The 27,967-nt window shown below is 40.9% G+C and overlaps 1 protein-coding gene across 5 annotated transcripts in view; it reads right to left on the bottom strand.

Moving 5' to 3' along the window:
- Positions 1-709: 709 nt before the first annotated feature.
- The window catches only part of HDAC11 (histone deacetylase 11), a 30,866-nt gene continuing 3,608 nt past the window's right edge, over positions 710-27,967 (bottom strand). For all 5 annotated transcript variants that reach the window (XM_061619028.1, XM_061619030.1, XM_061619032.1 and 2 more), the window contains exons 2-10: positions 27,794-27,942; positions 27,303-27,403; positions 21,398-21,514; positions 19,939-19,981; positions 14,486-14,562; positions 9,516-9,578; positions 7,949-8,045; positions 5,123-5,301; positions 710-3,701 (exon numbers count right to left, since the gene is read on the bottom strand). In XM_061619028.1, coding sequence (XP_061475012.1) covers positions 3,546-3,701; positions 5,123-5,301; positions 7,949-8,045; positions 9,516-9,578; positions 14,486-14,562; positions 19,939-19,981; positions 21,398-21,514; positions 27,303-27,403; positions 27,794-27,942 — 982 coding nt within the window. In that variant the 3' untranslated portion in view covers positions 710-3,545. The remainder of the gene's footprint in view (positions 3,702-5,122; positions 5,302-7,948; positions 8,046-9,515; positions 9,579-14,485; positions 14,563-19,938; positions 19,982-21,397; positions 21,515-27,302; positions 27,404-27,793; positions 27,943-27,967) is intronic.

Here is a 27,967-nt window from a genome sequence, read left to right as displayed (position 1 = left end):
TTCATTCATTCATTCCTCTCCTGGCTATGGGGCACATCCCACCTGCAAGCCTACTACACAAGTGGCAAAGGCACAGGAGTAGGGCCAAACCCATGTATGTGTTTTTTGTTCCAGTTCTATTAAATAAAGACTTAATTTTGCTACAAATGTTTATTTGTAGGCAGAAAGAATCAACATTTGCTAACCCACTGCACACCCGCACCCCGAGACCATGTGCTGCAACTGCTGACCATTGCTTGGCAACTTTTATTTGTGTCTCCTTTTGCTTTCCACAAAAACATTCTAATGGCATGGAAGGGCCATAGCTCTGTGGTAACAGCATCTGCCTTGCATGCAGAAAGTCCCTAGGATCTCAATGTAGAGCTGGGAATGTCCCGTCTGAAAACCTGGAGATGCCACTGCCAGTCAGTGTAGACAATACTAAGCTAGATGGACCAATGGTCTGACTCAGTATAAAGCAGATTTCTATGTCCTTATGTTCCAGCACATAGTCTCTGGACTGAATGCCTGAGACTCCTTATGCAACTAATCTGGCTCTGGTATGAAAGGATGACTAATGCCCCATGAAAAGTTGAGAGAGAAGTAAAAATGCACAGAGAAAAAATGTAGCATTATTTTAATTTTATCCATAAATAAGAACATTAAACATGATATTTAGTGTGCTACATGGCATTACAGAGTTTTAAACTCAATAAAAATATAAACACATTTATAAAAATTATTGCAAATTATAACAACTCTAGATAGTGCATTAGACAATATAGAAAACGCATCTCAATATTTTAATAGTGCTTTAAACATTCTCATTAGAGGAAAGTGCAAATGATAGTATTGCTATTCAATATTAATCCAGAGTGTCAAATCCACTTAAAAAAACATTCATAGCAAGTTGGTAATTTTTCTACAACTATCTGGCTCAAGTTGAAAACTCTTATTAACTGAACTTAAGGTTGCAATCGTATTCCTATTTACCTGGAAGTGAGCCCTATTTACTCAGTATGATTTATCTCTCTGAGTAGATACATATAGGATTGCACTATATTTTTATTACATCTTAACATTACGCACCCCCTCTAGGATGCACACCTTAACGTGGTGCGGGGGTTTGAGAGTGTTGAAGAAGCTGAGAGCAATGCCGTCAGGAGTCTAGACCAAGAACTGGGTTTTGGGTTTGTTTGTTTTTAAAAGGAAATAATTAAAAAAACCTTTTTGTTTAAGCATTTGCTCAAAGTCAGCTGAAATTATTTGCAAAGAATTAGCAAAGGCAACGTAGTGCAGGCTCTGAAAAAATAGGGTTGTATTCAACTAGGTTCTACTCAGACCCACTGAAGTGAATGAACCTAAGACAGGAGGGCTGGGATCTCTTCTCAATTGTCCCAGAGTCCAGGACATGGAATAATGGGCTCAAGTTGTAGGAAGCCAGATTTCGACTGGACATCAGGAAAAACGTCCTAACTGTTAGAGCCATATGACAATGGAGCCAATAACCTAGAGGGGTAGTGGGCTCTCTGACACTGGAGGCATTCAAGAGGCAGCTGGACAGCCATCTGTTGGGATTGTTTTGATTTGGATTCCTGCATTGAGACTTGATGGCCTTATAGGCCCCTTCCAACTCTACTATTCTATGATAGTCATGTTCATTCACTCCAATGGGTCTACTCTGAGTAGGACATTGGATACAACCCATATTTGTCCAGAATTTTTTTTAAAAAAAATATAAAATGTAAACTGATATTTGACATAATTTTCATCTATTTTACATCACTTTAGTTTTGATTTAATAATTTTACCTATGTTTCAGAGCATCACAATTCATAATATTATACAGTAGTACCACATAACATTAATAGGAAATCTGCAATCAAAATCTGTTACAGATACTATCACATTGATGCTTCTTTTTTAAAAAATAGAATACCTGGATAATCCAATCTTGATAAGCACAATCCAGAAAAATGTGTTTGTTTTTTGCCATTTAAGTCCTAATGAAATCAGCTGGATTACTCAAATGCACCTCCTGTAGATTTTGTGGGATTTAAATGGAGCTTTTAGCTCTGCACTTTTGGTTCCATGGCCAATTCTAACTTTTTCTGTATTGTGCCCATCATGTCCTTCTGTAGATAAGAAAGTATTTAACATAACTCTAGATTCTCAGTTGCAAACGACAAGCAAAAAACAATAATCAGATAGCAAGAGTTTGTTATACCATTCTGGGGAGGAAGTACATTGATCATCTGGCAGCTGCACAAGCACAGATCCTTGCATGCAATTTTGAACTATATTCTGATATCAGAAGAGGAGCTAAAGCTAAAGAACAGTATTTACCACTTTGTGATGTGAATTACTACCGGCATTATAACATAATCGAGGTATAATCAATTAATAATAAAGGGAAGAATCGTTAACTGTAAAAAAATAAAAAACCAAATCTTCACATTCATACAGACTTGCTGCTTTTCTGCCAAAAATCTACTTGGAAATGGCTAGAGGGGAAACAGCATCCCATGTTGCAAATACACACACGCAAGCCCACATACCATCCCTTTCTTATGTTTGCAATAGTTGGGGAGACCTAAAATATACTTACGGTGCCAGTTTTAAACAGGTTCTCTTATCCACCTGAACAAATAACTGCACTTTGAATGAAACATTCAAAATGGCATGTTGCCTGAAGAACCACCTTCTTTTCTGTTTCTCCCTACAAGCTCTGCTCATGAACATCTGAAGCCCTGCCCCAGATCCCTCGACCCTGTAAAGTATGATTGCTGATGAGCAGGACTATGACTGTTTCTTGTAGCGGCACACACCCTATGGAACACCTATCTTCAGGCCTCCTCCATCACTTTGCTGTTCAGGTGGCTGGCAAAAACATAGCTGTTTAAAAAGGTTTCCAGCCAGCAGTTTTATTTATTCTGGTTTATTTCTGAGATTGTTTCAGTTGTGGCTGTTTTGAGATGATGATGATTAGTTTTCCCCATTGATATTTTGGCCTTATGATTGGGAGTAGGAATGGGAATTGTGATATACTTAAAATGCGTGAAGTTTGGATCTATTAGCTGCCTTGAGTTTCTTTTGAAAAATTAACCTGCCTGTAACTTTTACAAATAAAAATAGTAAGTTAACATTTTCAGATACTACATGATTCGCTTTTTAATTAAATAAATAGACTATTGTGAGGTAAGAAAATATTAATGTGTTTATACTCTGACAACAGCAAGAAATACCCAACTCCAGAATTAATGTCCATAGTAAACTAACAAAGCAGCATTTAATAGCACTGGAAGAGAGAGTGAGAAATACATTATATGTTAGTACCCTTTGTGGGACCATTGACTGTCACCATTCAGTCCCTAGTAGAATATATTAATTCCATAAGAACTGGGGTATTTCTTGTCTCTTGGTTTAAATATTAAACAATTAAGACCTGACTTAGTATTATACAACAACCCCAATATTCTCATACTTTAGTGCCAAGTTAGCTGATCTCCTTTTTATTTTCTACTCATAATTTCTACCTTGACATTTCCAGCTTCACCAAATGCAGGCTACTTTTCAATAAGCCCTTGGCTATGCAAATTGAGAAGAGAATCTGCAATAATCCGTGCTGTCCTCTTCTGATAGCCTCCAGAGGTCACCATCAAGATAGGAGTTCTGTGCGTTCTTGCAGCTCTGAAAACTATTTCATCTCGTTCAATAATTCCCTGCATATTTACAACAAGAAAAGCAGACATAGTGTGAACGCTGAATGTCACTGTAGTTTACAAATCATACAGTTTATGGTGTCAGAGAAAAGAAAGTCAGAGATTGAACCTGGGACCTTCTGCATGCAAAGCAGATGCTCTAATAGTGCCCTATAGTCCTTCCCTTGTTGTTGTATACTCAAGAATTTTATACATTAAAACTTTTTATAAGTCAGTAATAACTAAGGCAGTGATCTAGAATCCATTTACTTTAGGGTACTTAAAAAATCAATGAAGGGGATTTCAGCTTAGTGTTCAATCTCTAGCAGCTCCAGGAAAATCTAAAAAGACTGCTGTCTGGAACCCTGGGGAGTTGCTGCCAATCGCTGTAGACCAGCTTTCCTCAGTCTGGTACCCTCAAATGTTTTAGACTCCATAAGAACATAAGAAGAGCCTGCTGGATCAGGCCAGTGGCCCATCTAGTCCAGCATCCTGTTCTCACAGTGGCCAACCAGGTGCCTGGGGGAAGCCCGCAAGCAGGACCCGAGTGCAAGAACACTCTCCCCTCCTGAGGCTTCCGGCAACTGGTTTTCAGAAGCATGCTGCCTCTGACTAGGGTGGCAGAGCACAGCCATCACGGCTAGTAGCCATTGATAGCCCTGTCCTCCATGAACTTGTCTAATCTTCTTTTAAAGCCATCCAAGCTGGTGGCCATTACTGCATCTTGTGGGAGCAAATTCCATAGTTTAACTATGCGCTGAGTAAAGAAGTACTTCCTTTTGTCTGTCCTGAATCTTCCAACATTCAGCTTCTTTGAATGTCCACGAGTTCTAGTATTATGAGAGAGGGAGAAGAACTTTTCTCTATCCACTTTCTCAATGCCATGCATAATTTTATACACTTCTATCATGTCTCCTCTGACCCGCCTTTTCTCTAAACTAAAAAGCCCCAAATGCTGCAACCTTTCCTCATAAGGAAGTCGCTCCATCCCCTTGATCATTCTGGTTGCCCTCTCCCCGGCCAGCACAAACCAAGTCAGACCATGACATCTAGCTCAGTACTGTCTGCACAGACCGGCAGTGGCTCTCGAGGATTTCAGGCAGGGCTTTCTGCCAGCCCTACCTAGCCATGCTGGGGACTGAACCAGGGACCTTCTGCATTCAAAGCCAATGGCCCTTCCCCCGGATACTCTTTTATCCATAACTGGATGCATGCGAGGCGAGAGAAAAGCATTATAATACATGAAACAGTATCAGAATTAAAGGTATGGCTGAGAGGGGCAGCTGGCCTGACATGTAATGTGGGGGTGGGGAATGTAGCAGGGAAATCAAAAGCACAAGACTATTGTGGCTGAAAAGCTGGCATTGCTTGGTGCTTAGTGTCAACTTCAGTTTGGAACCATACTTGAATATACAGGAAACTGTACTCTGTGCTATACAAACCTGAGGTGAAATAGCCAGGCCTCCCAAGGGGTCCCCATCCAAAACATCAGTTCCGGCATTATAAATGATTATGTCCGATTTCACTTCATTCAATGCACCTTCTACATGCGTTTCTACTTTTTGAAGGTATTCTGTGTCTTCTGTGCCCCAGTCCAATTCAACTTTCCGCCTTATGGCTCCTAAAAGGTATTATACATAATATACCCAATGAAAAGATACATTGCCAACCAAACTATTAGTCTGCATACACAAATTTGACAATAATAAATTAATAAATAAAATAAAACCTATCAGTCTTTACCTTGTGCTTTATTTCATCCCAATTGTCACCCAGTATTACACATAAAATGGTTAACGCTCTTTCATTCTCTGCATGGCTTTGCTTTTTATGTGTAATGTTAGATGACAAAAAATGGACTGCCTTCAAGTCGATTCCGACTTACGGCAACTCTACGAATAGGGTTTTCCTGGTAAGCGGTATTCAGAGGTGGTTTACCCTTGCCTTCCTCTGAGGTTGAGAGGGAGTGACTGGCCCAAGGTCACCCAGTGAGCTTCGTGGATGTGTGGGGATTCGAACTCTGGTCTCCCAGGTCATAGTCCAGCACTTTAACCAACTGAGATGAAATAAAGCACAAGGTAAAGACATACCTTTTCTTATTTGCTTTATTTGATTTTATACAATAATCCTTTGACCAACATTTATAGCACAATCCTATGTGTGTCTTCTCAAACATAAGCCCTACTGAGTTCAATGAGACCTGCTACCAGGTAAGCAGGTATAGGGTTACAGCCCTAGATTATGAGGAGGAAGTGAAAACTGATATATTCTTACAACAGGGGTAGAGAACCTTTGGCCTTCACCGGCCCTGCTCCATGCTCTCCTCAAACGTGGACATCTAAATGTCTTTCTTGGGACATTTGCCATGCCATGTCCATCACAGGCCCTGATCCATGCCCTCCTCATATTTTTTTGCTTGGCTGGCTGGAATATGTCACTGATCATGGCTTTCGCTTTCCTGGATGGAGGGAGAAATGTGTATTGTGGGGGTGCAGAAACCTTTGTCTTCTGCATGGCTGGAATGTAGCCTACTATCATTCATTGCTCCATTCATTTTTGCCTCTGGCCCTGCTCACCACTGGCATGTGGCCCCCAGAATGTTGCCCACAAAGGAATGCAGCCCTCAGACTGAAAGTTTCCCCACCCGTTTCTGTTGCCTTCCCTTTTCGTTTTGTTTTACTAACAGTGCAATCCGAACATGTCTGTATAGACCCAGTTGATCTTACGATCATTGGAGGAGGCCCTGCTGGTCATGTCATGGCTGATGGATTGCCATCTAATGACAACGCAGAAGCGGTCCTTTTAGATAGCGGCACCAGCCCTCTGGAAAAAACCTCCCCAATGTTATCCGAGAGGCATCAACAGATGTGTTATATTACAAACTTGTTTGTTCAGGCACGTCCTGTCTGTTTATTTAAGTCTGCATCTGTGCTGGAATTGCTTTTTAACATGTTTTTAAAGCTTTTTTAAAAAGATGTTTTGTCTTAATATGTTTTAAAGATGTTTTGTTTTATTTTAAAGTCTGTTTTAAGATGTTTTAGAGTGTTTTTAGTGTTTTTGTTTGCTGCCCTGGGCTCCTACTGGGAGGAAGGGCAGGATATAAATCTAATAAATAAATAATCATTTTTGGACTGCATGGCTCATAATTTTGTTTCAGTATTTTCATTCTGGATTGTTATTGAGATATTATGTTTTTATTTGTATTTTAGCTTTGTAATTTTCACTTTGTAATCCACTTAAGAGATTTTTTTTAATATTAAGCACTCTAAACATTGACTAAATAAATAAGTCTCACTGAGTTCCATAGGACTTGCTTCTAGGTAAATGGATACAGGATTGCAGAATATTGGGTGGTATCTAGTGCACACATCCCTTTAAGCACAAGGTTTTCCTCCCAGCTCCACATGCCCCAAGCCCACCCCAAATCTGCTTAAGAGGGTTTCGGAACCCTCAGAACACATTTAGAGATTGCACGGGAAGTAAGTTGCACAATCCTTGGGCTTATGGAATGAATTACTTAGCACTACATTTTATATCAGTGCTTTGATACTGTAGAGCCAGTGTGGCGTAGTGGTTAAGGTGTTGGACTATGACCTGGGAGACCAGGGTTCGAATCCCCACATAGCCATGAAGCTCACTGGGTGACCTTGGGCCAGTCAATGCCTCTCAGCCTCATGAAAACCCTATTCATAGGGTCGCCATAAGTCGGAATCAACTTGAAGGCAGTACATTTACATTTTACATTTGATACAAGCTGCTGTTGAGTGATAACATGCTGAATAGCCATGACCAAGGGTAGCCAACTAGGAGTCCAACAACATCTGCAGACCCACAGGTTAGCCACCCTCCTTGCCAGGACATTTGGAACTAAAAAAATGTCCTGATTTTCTTTCCACATCCTTTCAAGTTAGCACCTAGTTCTCCCCACTTTTTACATCTGGAGTAAGAGTGAGCATAAGACAGTGAAATGAAAGAACTGAATATCAGACAGCAGGGAGAAAACTTCTGAGTAAAAATCTGGATCCTGCTTTCCCAAATTCCTGGTTCGAGACCACTAGCATCTTCCCACATTCTCCATACAACTGTGACCCCAGGGATGGCCCACACACTGAGAAGATTTGAAACATCTGAACAGTGCAATGGAAAAAACAGTACTGCACTTTCATTTATTAGGGAGCAAATACTTCAATGATGAATGAGGTAATTCCTCTAGTACCATGTTTTAAATTATTTTAAGGTCATGTAAGTTGGGAAAATCATCTACTTACGTTTAGCAAATCCATCTCCTGGATAAATATATCTATTGTAAACATCCATAATATACACTCGTTTGTCATCCATAAAGTCTCTTTCATGGCCATTTCCCTGTGAGATTATTACAACCAATTAATACAAATCAAGCCAGATTAATGGAATTTCATTAGTTTTTGGATTTTTAGCCCTCATCAAAAGAGCATACAGGGTAGATTATTGTAATGTAAAATAGTATGTGAATATGAAGATAGAGATATACACATTTATCCTCCAGTTACTTTGATGTATTTTTTCAGTTCATGTTTAACTTTGAAATAGATTGTTTTACTTTACCTTCTCCACAGACAGTAACCAATTCTGACACATTTTGAGAAAAATAAGTCTACGTACAATGTAGATTCAAAGTGATATTTCCAAAAACTCAAGCCTCATCTTTATTTTCTCAGACGTTTTCTACAATGGTGAATGCTTGAAGACTCATTTACTACAGATCATTCAAATGATGCAGTCATCAAAACCATTGCTCTTTTGGTTCACTCCCCTCCCCATTCCTCTTCCATTCCTTTTGCCAGCTCATTTATTCCAACTGGGTTTTTTTTTGGGGGGAGGGCAGAAACAGAGGAGCAGTCACAACCCCAGCTGGTATAGATCACCTTAGCATTACAGTCCTTACCCTTCCTCCATTACGTTTACAGCCCTGGTTTTCCCCACCATTCACTTCCTTGTTGGGCTGAAACTCAGGTACTGTAATCAGTGCTTTTGATGTCCTTTGTTTGCTAAGCACTCCAAGGGAGTAGGACCTTTGTGCTGAACTTGCATTGAGCCGGAGGGGTTTGCAAAACAGGAAAGCATACTTCATGACCTCTCACTGCTTTCAAACCTTCAAACTTTTGCAGAGGTTTTATGGTTTTGCAAGATCTAATAAGGGATTGGGGGGGGGAGATCCTTGGTTTCAAATTGGCTTCAAGCAAGCCATAATTTACATTAACGTTTGTCTGCTGTTCTGACATGACAACGTGTGCTTAAACAAAAACAGAAGGGAAAGCTTCCAAACGCCTCCTTGCAGACACACCAAAGAGGGGAAGCATGTGAGCCTGAGGCTCGCCTAGACTCATTTATGAATGTCATGCTTAACCAGCCTTCCCCAACCTGGTACCCTCCAGATATTTCAGACCACAACTCTCAGCAACTGAAAGATGTAGTCCACAACAACTGGAGGGCACCAGGTTGGAGAAAGCCTGTTCTAAACTATGATTTAGTGAGACACCCAAATGCAGCCATTGTGGTGCTGCACTGCAGTAATTCTTTCACAAGAATTCAGAGCAGCACCAACACATTATCTCCTTCTGGTTGGGGTTCTTTGGGCCCTAGTCAATATATGCAATGTAGCCAGACTGGAAGTATATTAATTAATAATTAAGGGAGTTTTCCCCCAATGTCACACCTTTATCACATATGAAGGTTTTCTGTATATGTTTTGTGTTTTTCAGTATAAATTAACTTACTTTGTGGCACATTCTAGAGTGACTTGATTCAGGAGTTCTGTTTCTGAATTAAAACTTTTTTCATTTGATCACTCACCTGATGCGCATCCAGATCTATGATCGTTGCCCTAGAAACTCCTTCTATTCTTTCAAATAAAAACTGGAATACAGAGAAAAGAAATTTTAAAAAACAGTCAGGCAAGAAGATGATATATTTAAAAGTTTGAAACTTCAATGAAATATTCCACTCTTGAATGAATTACAGTATATATTCACTAATAGGCAAAAAACCTTGCAGTTTAAAGAACATACCTATAGCCAACAGATATTTCTATCAAACTTTAAAAAGCAGGGAAATTGGGCAGCTATAGTGAATGCACCAGGGGAGCAGGAGACCTGACCTCCTCTCTGAGATATTGGACTCCCCTACAAATTTGTCAAAACACAAACACAATCTGAGTTGCTCGTTCACACTCCAATCCACTTCCTAAGGAGTTTGGAAGAATTTGGTAACATGTGCCTCTGAGCATATGGTGAGTGGTGGCAACACCTGCCATCTCCAAAGATGGAGAATAACATTTTTGTATATTTGTTGGTGTTCTTACTTTTGCTTCTTTTCTGTGTTACTACTGTTTCTACAGAGAATCTTACCTTGAAAATTATATTTTTCTCATTATTCATCCTAGAAATCTCTGTCAAATTTATTTTTATTAATTTCAAAGCCTTTTTATTGGTCAATGTCATATAATAGTGAAGACAGCCTTCTGTGTTTCAAACTGGAGGTTATGCTCCATTTCTATTTTGGGCACATTAACAGTTGAATCTGAAACAGTTTGATGTAAAATCAAACTGATTACAATATGTTGCTACTTAAGCAATGACTCTAGCTGTTGGAAAAAACAAACTTGGCCTGCCCAAGATGCATGTTTTCAGCCTGCTATGCTTAAAACTACTCCGCTTAAGGAAAGGTGGGCATGGTCAATTAAAAACATAGAGCACACATAGAATATTGCTAGAATATATTTCACCTCCCACTGTTTTGTCTTGTGCAAACTGAGACACTCCTCATGTCCACTGGAAACTATTCTGCAGAATAGTCAGTGCCATTATTCCACAATTGGTTTTGGAGGTTTTTTTTAGTGTTGCAAAGTATTGCTGTACTTCACATATTTACAGAAACAGGAGCAAAAGAAAATGATTTATTATAGGAAACTTCACTAAAATTGTTGGACGTCGCTGATTCATAGGGTCGCCATAAGTCGTAATCGACTTGAAGGCACATAACAACAACAACAATCTGAACTATATCAACTGTTTTAATATTGTTGCTTCCTCCCTGCTAAAACAAGATCAGCACATGCCTTGCTTTTGTTGTTTGGGCTGATTGCAGGTGTTGCCACCACTCACCATATGCTCAGAGGCACGTTACCAAATTCTTCCAAGCTGCACAGGAAGTGGATTGGACTGTGAAAGACCAACCCAAATTGTGTTTGCATTTTGACAAATTTGTAGGGCAGTACATTATCTCAGAGAGGAGGTCTGGTCTCCTGCTCCCCTGGTGCATTCACTATAGCTGCCCAATTTCCCTGCTTTTAAAAATTGGATAGAAATATCTGTTGGTTATAGGTACGTTCTACCACAAGGTTTTCTGTCTATTAGTGAATTTCTCTGCTTTTTAATCTGGGAGGTAAGAAATGGGATCCTGTGCAAATTTGCTGAGAATGGATCGATCATTTGCATGCTTACTGAGTTCAGTGGGATTTACTCCGCTGCAATCATGCTTAGGATAGGTGAAACTGACCATAGGGGATGGGGATGGGAGCAGGGGGAGGGGAGCAGGCAGGAGGGGGAGGAGGAGGGGAGGTTTGATCATTTGCATGTTTATTGACTTCAGTGGGATTTACTCCCATGCAATCATGCTAAGGATAGGTAAAACTGACCATGGGAGGGAGACCTGGAGTGGGCAGGGGAGGAGGAAGAAGGGAGGAGGAAGAGAGAGGAGAGGGTAAGGAGGGGAAAGGCAGGTCTGATCACTTGCATGCTTATTGAGTTCAGTGGGATTTACTCCCACGCAATCATGGCTAGGATAGGTAAGACTGACCATGGGGTAGGAGGAGGGGGAAGGGAGAGTAGAGGGAAGGAAGAAGGGGGAGATGGGAAGAGGGGAGCAGAAGGAGGGGGAAGGGGAAGAGGGGATTGGAAGGGGAGGGGGCAAAAGGGAGGTGATGGGAGGGAGGAGGAGGGGAGGGCAGGTTTGTTCATTTGCATGTTTATTGAGTTCAATGGGATTTACTCCCATGCAATCATGCTTAGGATAGGTAAAACTTACCATGGGGGAGGGTGGAAGGGAGAGTAGGGGAAGGAGGAAGAGGGGGAAGGTGGGAATTGGAAGGGGATGGGGAGGGGAAGGGAGAGGGAAAGGGCAAGGGGGAGGGAAAGGGCAAGGGGGAGGGAATAGGAGGGAGGAGAAGGGCGGGTGGGTTTAATCATTTGCATGCTTTTTGGTTCCAGTGGGATTTACTCCTGTGCAATCATGCTTAGGAAAGAAGAAACTGATGTGGGGGAGGGGCAGGGAGGGGAGGAGGAGGACAGGAATGGGGAGGAGAGGGAGGAAGGGGGAGGGGAGGGGTGGAGATTGGATAGGGGGCATTGGGCAGAGAGAAAGCCCCTTTCCTTTCCAAAAGGAAAACATTGTTAACAGTATCATTCTTTTTCAGGGTTTCTACCACATTTTATTCTACAGCAGGCACATGAAGCTCCCACCCAAATTTAAACCAAAGCTGTTCCTGGTCACATCCACACCAGACCTTTATTTCACTTTGGACAGTCATGGCTTCTCCCAAAGAATCCTGGGAAGTGTAGTTAGTGAAGGGTGCTGAGAGTTGCTAGGAGATGCCCTGTTCCCCTCACAGAGCTTCAGTCAGAGAAGCTGACTGTTAAACCAGTCTGGCCACTGGAGCTCTCTCAGGGGAATAGGACTCTCCTCTCAGCACCCTTCACAAACTACACTTCCCAGGATTCTCTGAGGGAAGCCATGACTGTCTCATGAGAAATCAAAGTCTGGTGTGGCCCCCTGATTAGCCAAGCCCAGCAGCTGTGAGGCTTTTAGAACTCTGACAGTTGGTTCTTACTGAGCATGCTCTGCGTTATCATTGGGTCCCAGCCAAATTTTATTAAATTAATTAAAAATCAGCCAGGCATTTTTTAAACTTTTAAACTGCAGAAGGTGAAGTTCAGAATATGCGGCAAGGTCAGTAATAGGATTACAGGTACTCTGTGAACATGGCTGATTTTTAATTTATTTAATTTCCATAAATTATGAGAACTGACAGAAAAAAAAGTCCAAAAGGTGTCTGCTTTTCTCTCTCTCTCTTTTTACACTGAACTCTCTATTCTCTCTGACTGTTTTGTGTATCGCCACGAAAACGTAGAGGGTTGTTAAGGAAGCATTTCCAAGTTCAGGACTATAAGTCTTGTAAAGTTTTGTTCTGAAATGAGCTTATGGGAAGTATCAGAACGGCATGGGGGTATTTTCAATTTAACATTGAGGAATGCAAAAAATCCATGTTGACTATAGTGTACAGCCACTCTTGTGGCTGTATAATCATTTGATAGCTTTTTAAAATTCCTGTAAAGCATATCTATTTTGCTTAACTAAAAGCTTATTAAAATGACTCTAAGCATTTAACTGAATGCACTTTATTTTCTCCATGAAACACAGTGACAAAGCAAATCTGCAGTTATCCAATGCGTATGTGTTTCCTATACATCTCACAGCCCTCCTGCAAATTCCACATTCTTTTGTCAGCGGTTGAGACCCCCTGCCTGAATGATTGTTTTTCCCTAGAACAGGGGTGGGGAACCTCTGGCCTGTGAACCAAATGTGGCCCGCTAGACCTGTCTGTTTGGCCTGCCAGACCATTTTTTTGAAAACACATACTGCACCTACCCAACACTTGACATCATTGCTGGCATCAGGTGCGGGGCAAGCAAGACATGCGACTATAGAAAGCAGGTGTGAACTCTCTGCGCATCAGTTGATGCACCAAGTTCAATCCTGCTTTATACAGTATATCTTCCCCCCACCTGGCAGAACAACACAGCTGTCAAACACCTGACGTGAGTATGAAGTTAGATGTTTGACAGGTATGTGGTCCCATCCACCTGTCAAAGTTGGCCTGCCAGGGTCGGGGAGAGAAAAACCTGTCCTGCCAGACCGAGAAGGCTCCCTGGCCCCTGCCTAGAAGATGGGAAGTTAGAAGTTTCCAATTCCCTAGGCTTGTAAAGGTCATCTTCCCAGATGGGATGCCTCTTTAAAAAGCTTTTCCTGGACAATTCAAGAACAGGGATCATTATTCATTTTATTTATTTACTTATTAAATTTATAAACCACTCTTCATCACGAGTCCTCAGGGTGGTTTACAGCATAGAAAATAACAAACAATATATGCCAATAATTAACATACAACAGAGACAACAGACCTTTACAAACATTTCCACAAGGTTCACATTGTTCACAAATAGGTACCAAAATGGCTTTTCTCTGGCTCTCCTTGGATACTTCAATTTTCTGTTAAATGGCTAAATATGAGGGGTCAGTCAGTGAGTTCTCACCTATCTGGGATTTGTCATACTTTATAATGATCTGAAGGAAGAAGATGCATCTATGGCTAAAGCTAAGCAGGTTTGGCCCTAAGCACTGCCTGAATGAGAGACCGTCTGGATCATCCATTCCCAGCTGAACGCTTATAGACTCAATTCCCTGGCTTTGGGCATCTGTGTTTATGTCTGTAAGAGGCTTTACATTACTGTGTCCAGCCCTTCAGAAAAAATTATTTCAGTAAGTGTTCAGCCTTACTGAAATAAATAGCATTCCAACTAAGACAAAGTGCATCTTCCTCACAAATCCTCTGGTCAGGACATAGCTATCCAACTAGGATTACAATAGCTTTCATATATTCCATTCTATGCACAGCATTATCTGATCTATTAAGAACAAATTTAGACTACTGGTTTCACAGATACATGCTAAATGTTTGTTTTGTTTCTGCAATAGATTTTCCTCACCTTTATGGCCAATGAGATATCTGCATATGCACAAAATCCTCCACCTTTATCGCTTGAGCAGTGATGAAAGCCACCACCTGGAAAAATGAAATAGTGAATTTGAAGAATAAATTTAACTAAATTGCCAGACAGTGGAAAACGTGGTTGTCACTATATATATACGGCTAATGAGCAGGTGTTCATTAACCACGCTCATTTAGGCAGCACCATAAGAATACTAATGAATAGACTCTCCAAAAATCCTACACTCTATTTTACCCTAACTGGCAGCTTCTCAACTCAATGAGATTCAATATCCCTTTCATTGTCAGACACTACAGAATATTCTGGCACAGCTCTTCATTTCTAATTTAATCCTCTAATATGGACTGCCTTCAAGTCAATTCTGACTTAAGGCCACCCTATGAATAGGATTTTAATGGTAAGCAGTATTCAGAGGTGGTTTACCATTGCCTTCCTCTGAGGCTGAGAGGCAGTGACTGGCCTAGGGTCACCCAGTGAGCTTCATGGCTGTGTGGGGATTCGAACCCTGGTCTCCCAGGTCAGGTCACTTTAACCACTATAAAGACAAGTAGAACTTTAAATTAAAATAACAGGAACTGAGGTGCATCCAGTTTAGGATAAATCATCCCTAAGGGACGAGGGTGAAAATGATTATGTTTGTCTAAATGGGGGAGAAGCAGAACTAGGTACTGAAAGTACAGGGGTGCATGACAGCAATTCAAGGAGGCCAAAGGTCTCTTGGGTAAAATGCACATATGAGGGAGAGGGAGGGAGGGAGGGAGAGGGAGGGAGGGAGGGAGGGACAGAGAGAGAGCATAGATGCTTATGTACTTATGGTAGAAAACCAGCTATGGAAGCTGTTTGACCTTTGGTCAAAGGTATGCAAAAGAAGAAAAAAGGAAATTGCAGAGAAGCTGAATGAATTCTTCACAGCAGAAGATATAAGGAAGCTTCCTGTACCTGACTTAATTTCACAGGAAGGAAGTCTGAGGAACTGAGGCAAATTGTGCTAACAAAAAATCAAGTGCTAGGCCTTACTGACAAAATAAAACTGACAGATCACTGGGTTCAGATGGCATGCACCCAGGAGTTCAAAGGTAAAATTACTTATCTTCTAACAAAAATATGTAACTTTCCCCTAAGATCAGCCTCCATACCCGAGGCTGGGAAGCAGCCAGTGCAACACCAATTTTTAAAAAGGGATCTGGGCGGCGGGGGTGGGGCAATCCTGGAAACTACTGGCCAGTTAGTTTAGCATCTGTTCTAGGAAAACTGATGGAAAGCATTGTTAAAGACAGAATTACCAAGCATATAGAAGAACAATCTTGCTTAAGCAGAACCAGCATGGCTTCTGCAAGGGTAAGCTGTGTCTCACTAATCTTTTAGAATTCTTTGAGAGTGTCAACAAGCATATAGATAAGGGTGATCCAGTTGACAATGTGTATTTAGATTGTTTAAAAAGTTTAAACAAGCCTCACCAACAACTCCTGAGTAAGCTTAGAAGTCATGGGGTAAAAGGACAAGTCCTCTTATGGATTTGTAACTTGATACAGAACAGAAAGCAGAGAGTAGGAATTAACGGACAGTTCTCCCAAGAGAGGGGTATAGAAAGTGAATCCCACAAGAATCAATATTGGGACCTGTGCTTTTTAACTTGTACATAAATAACCTGGAATTAGGGGTGAGCCAAGTTTGCTGATGATACCACATTGTTCAGGGTGTTTGAAACAAAAAGTGAAAAGCTCCAAAATGTTCTCTCCAAATTGGGTGAATGGGCATTAAAATAGCAAATGCAGTTCAATGTAAGCCACTGTAAGGTGATGCGCATCAGGGCAAAAAATCTTAATTTCATATGTACCCCCACAGGGCTGAACTGGCAGTGACTGACCAGGAATGAAACCTTGGGGTCATAGTGGATAGCTTGATGAAGATGCTGAGCCAGTGAGAATAATCTGATAGATAAGGGGAAGAGTGCTTCCGGGGAGGGGACCACTCTTTATCACAAGCAAGGCTCACATCAGCAAGAAGTTGCTGTTCTTAATTGCATTATAAGAACTTGTGCTTGAGCTTGCTTTTACCTCCTGCCTTCCTTTCTCATTGTGTGTCATGTCGTTTTAGATCGTAAACCCGAGGGTAGGGACTGTCTGAATACTGATTTTTGCCCTTCCTGGCTTATAAAAAGTGCCAGAGATGGACTGGCTGAGTGGGTGGGGGGAGTGGTTAACGCCTCCTTACACCAAGGCAGAGTTCCAGGTTGCCTAAAGGAGGCAGTTGTAAGGCCTTTGTTAAAAAAGCCCTCCCTGGACCCCTCCATAATGGATAATTACCGGCCAGTGTCCAATATTCCATTTTTGGGTAAGGTAATAGAGCGTGTGGTGGCCTCCCAGCTCCAGGGCTTCTTGGATGAAACAGATTATCTGGATCCATTTCAATCTGGTTTCAGGCCTGGTTATGGGACGGAGACGGCTTTGGTCGCCTTGGTGGACGATCTACGCAGAGAACTGGACAGGGGGAGTGTATCCGTTGGTTCTGCTGGACCTCTCAGCGGCTTTTGATACCATCGACCATGGTATTCTTCTGGGCCGCCTTGCTGGGATGGGACTTGGGGGCACTGTTTTGCAGTGGCTCCATTCCTTCCTGGAGGGACGAACCCAGAAAGTGGTGCTGGGGGATTCCTGTTCGACCCCTTGGCCATTGACCTGTGGGGTCCCTCAGGGCTCAGTTTTATCCCCTATGCTATTTAACATCTACATGAAACCGCTGGGAGAGGTTGTCCGGGGGTTTGGGGTTCGGTGCCATCAGTATGCTGATGACACCCAACTCTATGTCTCCTTTCCACCTAATTCCAAGGAAGCTGTCTTGGTTTTAAACCAGTGTCTGGCGTCAGTGGTGGACTGGATGAGGGTGAATAAATTGAAGCTTAATCCAGACAAGACAGGGGTGTTCCTGGTCAGTCGTAAGGCGAATCAGGGAATAGGGATACAGCCTGTGCTGGATGGGGTTACACTCCCCCTGAAGACACAGGTTCGCAGTTTGGGTGTGCTCCTGGACTCAGTGGTAAATTTGGAGTCCCAGGTTTCTGCAGTGGCCAGGAGTGCTTTTGCACAATTAAGATTAGTGCACCAACTGCGCCCGTTCCTTGAGCTGTCTGATCTGGCCACGGTGACACATGCCTTAGTTATATCCCGTTTAGATTACTGTAACACACTCTACGTGGGGCTGCCTCTGAAGACTGTTCGGAAACTTCAGTTGGTACAATGTGCTGCAGCCAGAATGCTAACTGGGGCTGGTTACAGGGACCGTACTACCCCCCTGTTAAAAAAGCTCCACTGGTTGCCAGTCTGTTTCCGGACACAATTCAAAGTGCTGGTGTTGACCTATAAAGCCCTATACGGCTTAGGTCCAGGCTATTTATCAGACCGTATCTCCCTGTATGAGCCTGCCCGGGCCCTGAGATCTTCAGGAGAGGCCCTTCTCTCAATACCCACATCTTCTCAAGTACGACCAGAGCTTGGAAAAGTTACTTTTTTAAACTACAACTCCCATCACCCCAGCCAGCATGGCCACTGGCTGGGGCTGATGGGAGTTGTAGTTCAAAAAAGTAACTTTTCCAAGCTCTGAGTACGACTAGTGGGGACGCGTGAGAGGGCCTTCTCAGTGGCTGCCCCTAGGCTTTGGAATTCCCTTCCTAGGGAGGTAAGAATGACCCCCTCTTTGCAGCCCTTCCGCCGACAAGCAAAGACCTTCCTATTCTAACAAGCCTTTGGAATTGAAGGCTAAGGATCGGGCGTGAAGGGTGCTGCATTGCTAATGTCTATTATATCATTTTTAAACTAGTTTGAACTTTTTTAGCTATATGTGTGTATGGTTTTAATATTGGAAATAGTTTAATCTTATTTTAATGTAGACTTTGTATGTTTTTAATTATATGTATTTTTTATCTGGAAGCCGCCATGAGTTCCAGTTTTGGAAAAATGGCGGGGTATAAATGAAGATAATAATAAGATAATAATAACAATAATAATAATTTTGTAGCCATCCTGAGAGCCTTGTTGGCAAAAGGGAGAGGTACAGATGCCATAAATAAATAACCACAGATGGGCCTTTGGTCTGATCCACCAGGGCTCTTCTTATGTTCTTAGGAGGCAGTTCCAAGCAAAAGGATTAGCAAGAGAGAAAGGTCAGAGTCATTTGAGGGAGCCTGATACCTTTGGACAGTGCAAGATGATGGAGCTGAAGAAGCAAAGCTTTCAGAGAGGATGTAGAGAGATATAAAAGCAGAAAGATGGGGGGCATGGAGGGCTTTGAAGGTTTAGGACAAGGAGCCTGTGCTGGATCAGGGATCAAACAGGAAGCCAGTGTGAGGATTTAAAGAGGAGCATCACATTATCAGAGCAATGAGAGAGGTGAATGATTATGGCAGCAGAGGTCTGGCTAGATGTGAGGGGAAAAGAAGAGACAATGATCACATTTAAATGTGACACTAAACCATAATTTAGCACAACACAAATAACTTACAATAAGGCTTTTTCTTCCATGTTCCCTCATCCCGTATGGCTGCAAAGAAGTGCTTGAAGCTTGCACTTCTCCTTTTAGTTAACCACAGCTTGCCATGTGGTTAACATTAACTACAGTAAGCTTAAACAAGCCAGTTCAGTTTGAAATTATCATAGTAAATGTTCACCACAGTGTGTTAGCCTGGATGACATGACAAACATGCAGTTAACGATCACAGTAGAAACTTCTGAACTTCTTAGTCATACAGAAGAGGATTTGGGGCAAGGAAGCATGCGAGCACAAGATTCGCTACAGTTCAATCATGGTGCTCTAAATCATGCTTTAGCACATGGATCATCAATGCAGTGCCTGTGGGCATCCACATGTCCACCCACAGATGCCTTCTGTGGCACTCATAGAGTCCCCTCCTCCCACTGAAATAAGGCTTCAAAGAAGCCTTCTGTTGTAGACAGGTAAGGGAGGGTTACAGCTGGGAAGGGTTGTGTCCTCCTCCCATGTGGCTGTGAGGAGTTCAGAAAGGCTCTGCCCTCCCCAGTTGTACTTCTCCATGCCACAATTAGCCTTTTAAGAAGCCTTCAACTGGATACAACATATGGCTTCCTTCAAACTAAGTACAACAGAGGAAGGGTAATGGGAGAGATCACAGGTGAGAAAGGAGGGATTACCTCCTTAAAAAGGCCTAACTGCTGGGAGGGGGGAGATTGCGTGTGCTTGTTGTTGCATAATGTGGTGCCCACGACAGTTTCTCCAGTCTGAAAATGTGAACCATGGACCCAAAAAGGTTGGCAACACCTCGTTTAGGGTAACATTCAGATGCGGCCAGTGAAGACTATAGAGGTAAAGACTGCAGTAGTCTACAGGAAAGATGACCAGAGTTTGGACCAGAATTTTTGCTGAGAGGACATAGATGATGTAAATATATTGCTACTTACCAACGTTAATTGCCCATCCTCTCTCAATAGCCAGCTTCCCTGCCTTCAAAACATGAAAAAAGAATGTAGCTAAACCCAAAATTCATGAAACACAGGTATTCATTCATTTTGTTGTCTCAGTCTCAGCATTTCGAATTGCTCTATATCCAAATGCTCATTAATTGCTAATGCTTAGAAAACTAAAGCACCCTCCAGAATAATGTGCATAAAATCTAAACTGAAGTCAATTAATTTCCTTCAGAATAAATATACTTATGATCAAGCCGTGAGAAAAAATGTGCTTCAGATTCAAAAGCATGGAAAAGTACAGGTGTCAACAAGCAAATGGAACTGTAAGCAATGCAAACCCGAGACTCTCACTAACAGGAGATTCTGCAGGACAGGCACACTTGTAGGCATCATGTCTGATAGTGTCTCTAATAAATTATTAATTAATTAATTAATTAATTGTTACATTTATACCCCGCCTTTCTTTCACCATGGAATCCAAGGCAGCATACATGTGGTTCCCAGGCGGTCTCCCATCCAGGCACTGACCAGACTATTAAATGTAATAGCCCTGCAGCTAATGGGAGTTCAGGTAGCTGCTACTCCTAAATAAATCAGAAAAGCTGCTGACATCCTATGAAAAATGGCATTCAGAACATGCATCCAGAGGTTTGCTGTTGGAATAAACTCAGTGACTCTACTCTGAAACGGGAGTCAATGCTGTGGCATCCACCCTGCGTGCCACCAGCAGACATTAATGATAAGCCATAGTAGTTAGCTGAAACTTCATACAGAAACATTCTTAAAAAGCTGTACCCTAGGCTAGATATTAAACACATATTAAAGACAAAATAATTGCAGACATTTCCCCCTCCTCTAAAACATTCTCATTTCTTAAACTATCCAGCAGGATGACACATCCTACAAATATGGATATCCACATTTAAGTAAAGTGGCAACCCAGGTTAGGGTTTAGCCCATTCTGCAAGCCAGAACATTGTCACCCTCTCCTCCCCATGCAGGTGCCAGTCCCCATCCCCTCTGAGGCTCTCACTGCCACAGGGGAAAGGGGAACTGCCCTTTCTGGGGTGGGACTGTGGCCGAATGGCAGAGCAAATGCAATGCCTGCAGGAGGTCCCAATTTCACCTTTCACTGCCTAAAACCCTGAAGAGTTGCTGCCAGTCAGTGCAGACAACACTAGCTAGATGGACAAGTAGCCTGATACGGTATAAGGCAGCTTCCTACAAACCTGCAATCAAAGGTAGATTTGTCATTTCCAAATACATAGGCCAATAGGTATTCATAATACAGGGGCCATTAGGTTATTTACCATCTTGCAAAATTTTATATGAAAATGCAGTCTATAAATATATCAATATTAAATATGTATATATATTTACTGCTCTTTTAATATGTTTAATTTAGAATGAGAAAAAATGCAAAAGGAAAAATAATGAAACATTTATTTACCATTATTGTTCCTCCTGTTTGAGTTCTTAGGGGCCTTAGTACCTTTCTCTGAACAAGGAAATTGGGCATAAAAAGGACAGGTGGAATTTCTGTAATTGTAGCCACAACGAATGACCACTAGAAAAAAACACAAAAGATTACGGATTAGTTCCTGTCTTGTACACTCCTATCCATGTCTACTCAAAAGTAAGCACCCCTGAATTCAACGGGACTTACTCCCAGCCCATATGTGTATATAGGACTGCAGGTTAAATAACTGATTTATTAGCAGTGCAATCTAAACATGTTTACTCAGAAGTAAATCCCTCTATGTTGAATGGGACTTACACCCTAGTATGTCTATAATTCATATCTATTCATATTACAGCTATATGCAAAGCAAAAACATGTGCATTTAAACAAATTATATAATTACAAAAAGCACCAATGACATCCAGGGAAAGTGTTGATGAGCAAACAAGAGGCGCAGATTAAGATTACATTACTGTATTCAATTAATTCAGATCACTGGTCTCAATAAGAAAACCATTCTTGCTGCTCTTTAAAATTACTTTTTAGATTCTTATGCCAAATCTAGAAATAATTTAGGAAACATAAAAAAAACCCCAGAAGAACATTAAATACAACGGCAAAAGTACAGAGCAACGATGAATAATGACAATGATTTCAGTGCTGTATGTAGCTAATGCAGGAAAACAGCACACTTAAAATGACAATACAACAAATAACTAAGCTGCATTTTATATTCATAGCACTTTCAAGTGTATAGCAGAAGCGCAAAATAATTTCTAGAATACCTCTTCAACGCTTTCCAGTATATGCTTCTGTAAGCAGTACAAAAAAAAGTTGAAGAAAATACATTCAAACATCTTGAATATCTCATAGCCATAACTAATCTGCAAACGCTATGGTGTTTCAGATAGCAATTTGCAAGTAAATCTGAGCACTGAAAAGTTTTCCAACAATGTTGCAAATACAGAAATGGCCTACAGAAATGTTTCGAGAGTATATACTAAACTATAATTACCAAGATATTTACAGGGAAATTTAAACCTACATGGCAAATTCTCTGTTATATGCCCCACTATGGAAGCCTGAGTTTTACTGTTTGCATTATAAGTATTGTTATAAAAAAATCTGTTCCATTCTTACTTCCAACAACTTTTACTAGAATTAAACAATGCTAACTGCCTACCCACTGTCTGTTCCCAGAAAGAGATAACCAGTGGCATATACCGAGAACCATTGCTATTTTGCCTTAATTATTTATATGGCTAAGGTAAAGCACAACACCATGATCAGAGTTAGGAATGGGTTTCTTTTCCTTTCTTATGCCGTGCAAACTGGCTTGCTGAAATGAGGGCTGGTCACCCAGGAACTTACAATTGCTTCCTCATCTCTCATTTCTTTTTGACCCACCACCAGAAATAGCAGACAACCTGTTCCACTTGTGTTTCCAGTGAGGGAGGACATGGAGGATGAGAGAATAGTATGACACAAATCTCATTTCAAACTCCATAGCAAAAACAAACAAAACTGCTGTGATCTTGTTAGTGAAACAGGTTCCTAAGTGAACAGTAAGATCTAGATGCTAAAGGACAGGCAGCAAGAAATGAAAAGCTTCCAGTCAGTCCCCCAATTTGTCATATGAAGACTTACTAGTCCTAAATCCATGTCCATGGAATACAGAACTCTTCATTAAGAAGAAACAAATGTTGCTCTTGGAAAAAAAACCTTCAAAACAAGGAACTATCCACAAATTAGCATAATTTGCACATCTGTCCAGTGCGAAAGTAACACTGCCCATTTCCTACTCAGATCTAGGCAACCAGAAGGGCCCCATGGATACACATAATTCTCCTTGCACATGAATTTCCCCCTTACTTTTTTTTTATGAAATATTATTTATTTATTTATTTAGCAAAATTGATTGTAATAAAACTAACCATGGTTAATGTTGCATCGACACTAGCGTTTTCACTAAACATGGTTAAATCTAAACTACAGTTGGCAACCATGATTAAAAGTGGATGTGTAAACTCTGGTTTAAGCTAATGAGTTAGTACAAACATTGGGGCAGACATAACTCTAACCATTCTTAGCTCCAAAAATGAAAGGAAGGAAGATATCCATGCATGAGGAGGGAGAAGGAACGTGTGTGTCAAAAGGATGCTCCCATCTCTTAACCATGGTCTGTACTGAGCCGTAGTGTTAAATAAAAGTAAATTAGAGGTTATTTTAGCAGACTCCGGATTTCCACCCCCTGGAACGAGGATAGTGGAAAGTCAGAAAAGATGAAACTGCAGAAATGTGAGCATAAACTGCCTGCTTGCTTTTAGGGGTTTTGGTCAAAGAAGAGACAAAAATTATGCATGTAATGAAAGGTTTGCATGCACAGAAATGGTAGTTTCTATTAGAAACAATATTTGGGAAGTGCCACATTTAATCTTCAATCAGGATTCTGCCCATTAGCTACCGGGCCAACTTCAAGGTTCTGGTTTTGGTATACAAAGCTTATACAACTTGGGACCAGGATACCTGAAAGATTGTCTTACCCCTTATACAATGGGATACAGCCCTATAAAACTGTAATAACAGAATGGTCTTCTTCCACAAACTATTGGTGGGAATTTTCATACCAACTAGTATGAACTATAGGGAATTCAAGAGAAGCATTTCAAAAGATATGAAGTCAATTTCCCTCAACAAAACTGCAGAATTTTCCATTAAGAATTTTCAGGGCTACATGACACTCTAAAGAGCAGCAAATGAGCAAGTAACCCCTAAGTTGTGGAATTCCCTCCAACAGCGGTGCACCTGGCACCTTCAGTGTACAGTTTTTGGCCAATGCTAAAGATGAACCTCTTTATAGGTGGTTATGCACCTCTTTATAGGTGCCATAGTGTGTGGTTAGCTGGGTTTTACCCAGATCCTAGCCATGCTACCCAGTGCCTGTATAGCCCATTAAATGGCCAGGATTTCCAGCTTTCATAAAAAAAAAAAGCAAGTCTCTAGCCCTTGTGGATCCAGAGATACAAGACGAAATGTGAGGCAGTTTTCTGCCCATTTTGTGAGAAATCACCCTACTCCCGCCTTCCATTGTTCTTAGCCAATGAGGGACATCATAACTGTCCTGGGAAAATCAAGAATTTTAGTCTGCCTGCCCGCTGCATATGCAGAAACTGAACATCCTCACTTGATCAACACATGTAGCTCCGCCCCTTATCCGTAGACTTTCTGGTTGCGTCAGCAAGGAGAAGCAGCCTTCATATCAATTGCCTCTGTGTCAGAGGGTATGTCTCTTAAGTGGTGAATGCAATGGGAATGTCTACCTGTCATCATGGAGGATGGAATAAAGGGGTTTGAATCCACCAAACTCTCCCCTCCCTGAACAAATACAAGGTATAAAAGCAAACCTCTCTGTAGAAAAGGATGAGGTAATGGCATTTGCTTTTTTCAGCCTTGCCCCCACTCTCTTAAATGGTGCTTACTCCTAAGTAAAGTTGCATTGGAATGCTGCTTCACCCTGTTCAACAGAGCCTGGGTTCAGCAATTCAGAAAAGGTTAAAAAGTATTTTTTTAATACGTATCATTCTTCAAAATGACTGGCCAGCTCTCTAGAATTCACTGCATTTTAAAAAAAGAAAGGTGCCAGCATTCAAGTCTCCATCAAGTTCCAGCCTGTATCATACAAGGCTGTCTTTCCCCTCTGTCTGATCTGGTTTATGACAATCAGTGTACTAAAGACACTTCTCACATGCTCAGACACTACTCTTTTTAGATAAAATGTTTGACTGAACTAATAATATTGAAATCTTGATTTCTATCTTTGTTACAGGTTGTAGCAGTGTGTTCGTTTCACATTTCCTAATTGTTGGTACAGACAAACAACCTCTTAGTCACAATATTGCTTTTAATTGATGCTTTGCTGGCTTTTTGTTTTATACTGGATTTTTATATTGCTGCATTGACTTGTTTTATGTTTGTTTCTATTTTGTGTTTTTATTGTGTTTTTATATTGATTGTATATTTTTATGGTTTTTATTATATTTGTAAGCTGCCCAGAGCTCTGTTTTAACAGTGGAAGGGCAGAACATAAATCCTCTCCGTAAATAAATATTCCATAGTGTTGGAAAATAAAGTCTACGCATTTAAGGCTGAAAATGTAAGGTGTTTTTTTTTTTTTAAAAAAAGCTTCCTCACATCCTCCCTCAGTTTTGGGTGGTAATTACTAGACACAAAAACAAAACAAATGGACAATGCAATTATTAATATGCTTAATTTGCATAATTAGCAAATAATTTTCATAATATGCAAAGTAGCCAGCCTAGATTTGTGGAACTGGAATAAGACAACCCTACCTCTTTACCCTGGCCTTTGGCACTTGAAATGTATGTTTTCAGGACACAGTCTATTCCTGTTGATTGTAATTTGTTTTAATTGTTTGCAATACTGAATTTTAAACTGTTGTAACCCACCCTGAAAACTGCTCGTGAAGGGCGGGTAATAAATAAAACAATAATACATACCACAGTATAGGATGTTGGTTGATTTCTGGCTTACTACTCATAATTTGTTTGAAGCAAACAAACCACAGTCAGTGTTCTGATGACACAACCACCCACAGTACAGCTTGTGTGAGCCACAGTACAGTTTGTGTGAGGGAGGAGGGAGAGAAGCTATGCAGTGATCCACATGGCAAAGTAGAGGCACGTGAACAATTAAACCATGGTTTAAAGCAAACTGTGGCTTATTGTGACATGCAAACAAGGCCGATAACATCAAAATTAACCTTCCAGTAAGTCTTCCTTTGCTTACAAATCAGCTGGAGAGCATCCAAATTAAAATCTTAAGGGAACTCTTTTTTGCATAATGCAACCACAGCTGCATTAATTGGCCAAGTAATAGTTCAACAGAAATAAGCCTCTCCAATTAAAAGTAGTCAGCTAATTTTTTCTATGAAGCTTTAATATGGAGAGATCTATCAGGTAGTTTTTCAGCTGTCAAACAGAGATAGCAAGATATAATGTAATTAACACTTGTCTCTCATTCTAGGCCAGGCACAGGGAACCTGTGGCCCTGCAGATGTTGTGGGACTCCAGTCGCTACCCTGGGCTGCTGCTGGGAGGAAGGGCGGGATATACATCAAATAATAAATAAATAAATTCCCATCAGCCCAGCCAGCATGGCCAATGGTCAAGGATGATGATGGCAGTTGTAGTCCAGCAACATCTGGAGGGTCATACAATGAGCACAAAGTAATCTCCAAACACCCTTCTAAAATTATATAAGGAAATTTCAAGGTTGTTGTTTTAATTTATAGAAGATATTTCATGTCAGATTTCTATTTTTAATACTCTGTTCACTATCCCTCTGCCCCCCCCCCACACTATAAACGTAACACTATGTTCAACCCTAAGACTTGAAAAAACACCATCATGAAGACCACAGCCCTAAATCTAGGAAAGAAATTATTTTTGCTGTCCTCCTTATACTCACTTAAATTTACTGGGGATTTCTCTCTGTGTGTGAGAGAGGGCTCATCCAGACGACTGCAAAATGTGTGACACACGCGCTATGTGTGCTTATTATATTTCGGTCGTCCAAATGACGTTGTGCGCTGTCACGCATTTTCGCAGGTTAAATCCGCTCCTTCCAATACCTGCAAAAATGCGATTTGCTGTTTGAAATCGGGAATCATCGCTGTGCCACAAAAAAGCGTTTTTTTCCACTGGGAAACAGCGAACAAAAAGGCAAAGTGAGGACTATCAGCTGACAAACCGAATATGGAAACCGTGGATTATCCCGCTCCGTTTGGATAAGCCCAGAGAGAGAGAGAGAGGAACATAGAGGATTAGCAAAAATTCAAAAAGTTTGTTTCAATCAAAAGTAGAAGATACAACACCTTTAATCGATTCAAGTAGTTTCTTGTGTGACCAACTAAAAGATCTTCTTCAGTTGCTTCTCGAGCTCGTACAATCAAGTCATCTGCAATTAGTTTTGCTTCTGAATTTAAAAAGAAAAGCAAATGACATTCAATATTATGTATATAAGATTCACATTTCAACACTGCAAAAGCCAGCACATAAGATTTTCCATTTGTAAACTAGGCTTTTGCTTTGCTTTAAAAACCACTGCACAGTAAACAGATGGTTATAGTTTATATAGTAGTGGCGGCAGCATCACTGGCCCTTTTAATGCCGCGGGAACTGCAAATCTAATAAACATAAGTAAGAAGGCATACTAATTATCCATATTATATATAATCAAAATGCAAAAGAATTCATAACTGGTACCTACATCAACAACAAAAAAACCTGCCATCTATATGGAATTACTTCTTGCAAGTTGATGTTTTACAGAATACTTATATAACATAATTTCTACAAAATTTACCTTTCAAAAAATTTATTACTTTTCCCCATTTTCCGGCATCAAATGGATGTAGTTTCTCCAGTCCCATAAATGTAATGTTGTAATCTGGAGAATATACAATAGGCCAGCATGTTGGTGGGATATCTTGATATAGTTCTGTCCTGTGAGGCCTTACAGAAACAATAACATTAGAGA

Source organism: Rhineura floridana, chromosome 3 (assembly GCF_030035675.1).
Source record: "Rhineura floridana isolate rRhiFlo1 chromosome 3, rRhiFlo1.hap2, whole genome shotgun sequence".
NCBI lineage: Eukaryota > Metazoa > Chordata > Lepidosauria > Squamata > Rhineuridae > Rhineura > Rhineura floridana.
This window is presented reverse-complemented; position numbering and strand designations above follow the sequence as displayed.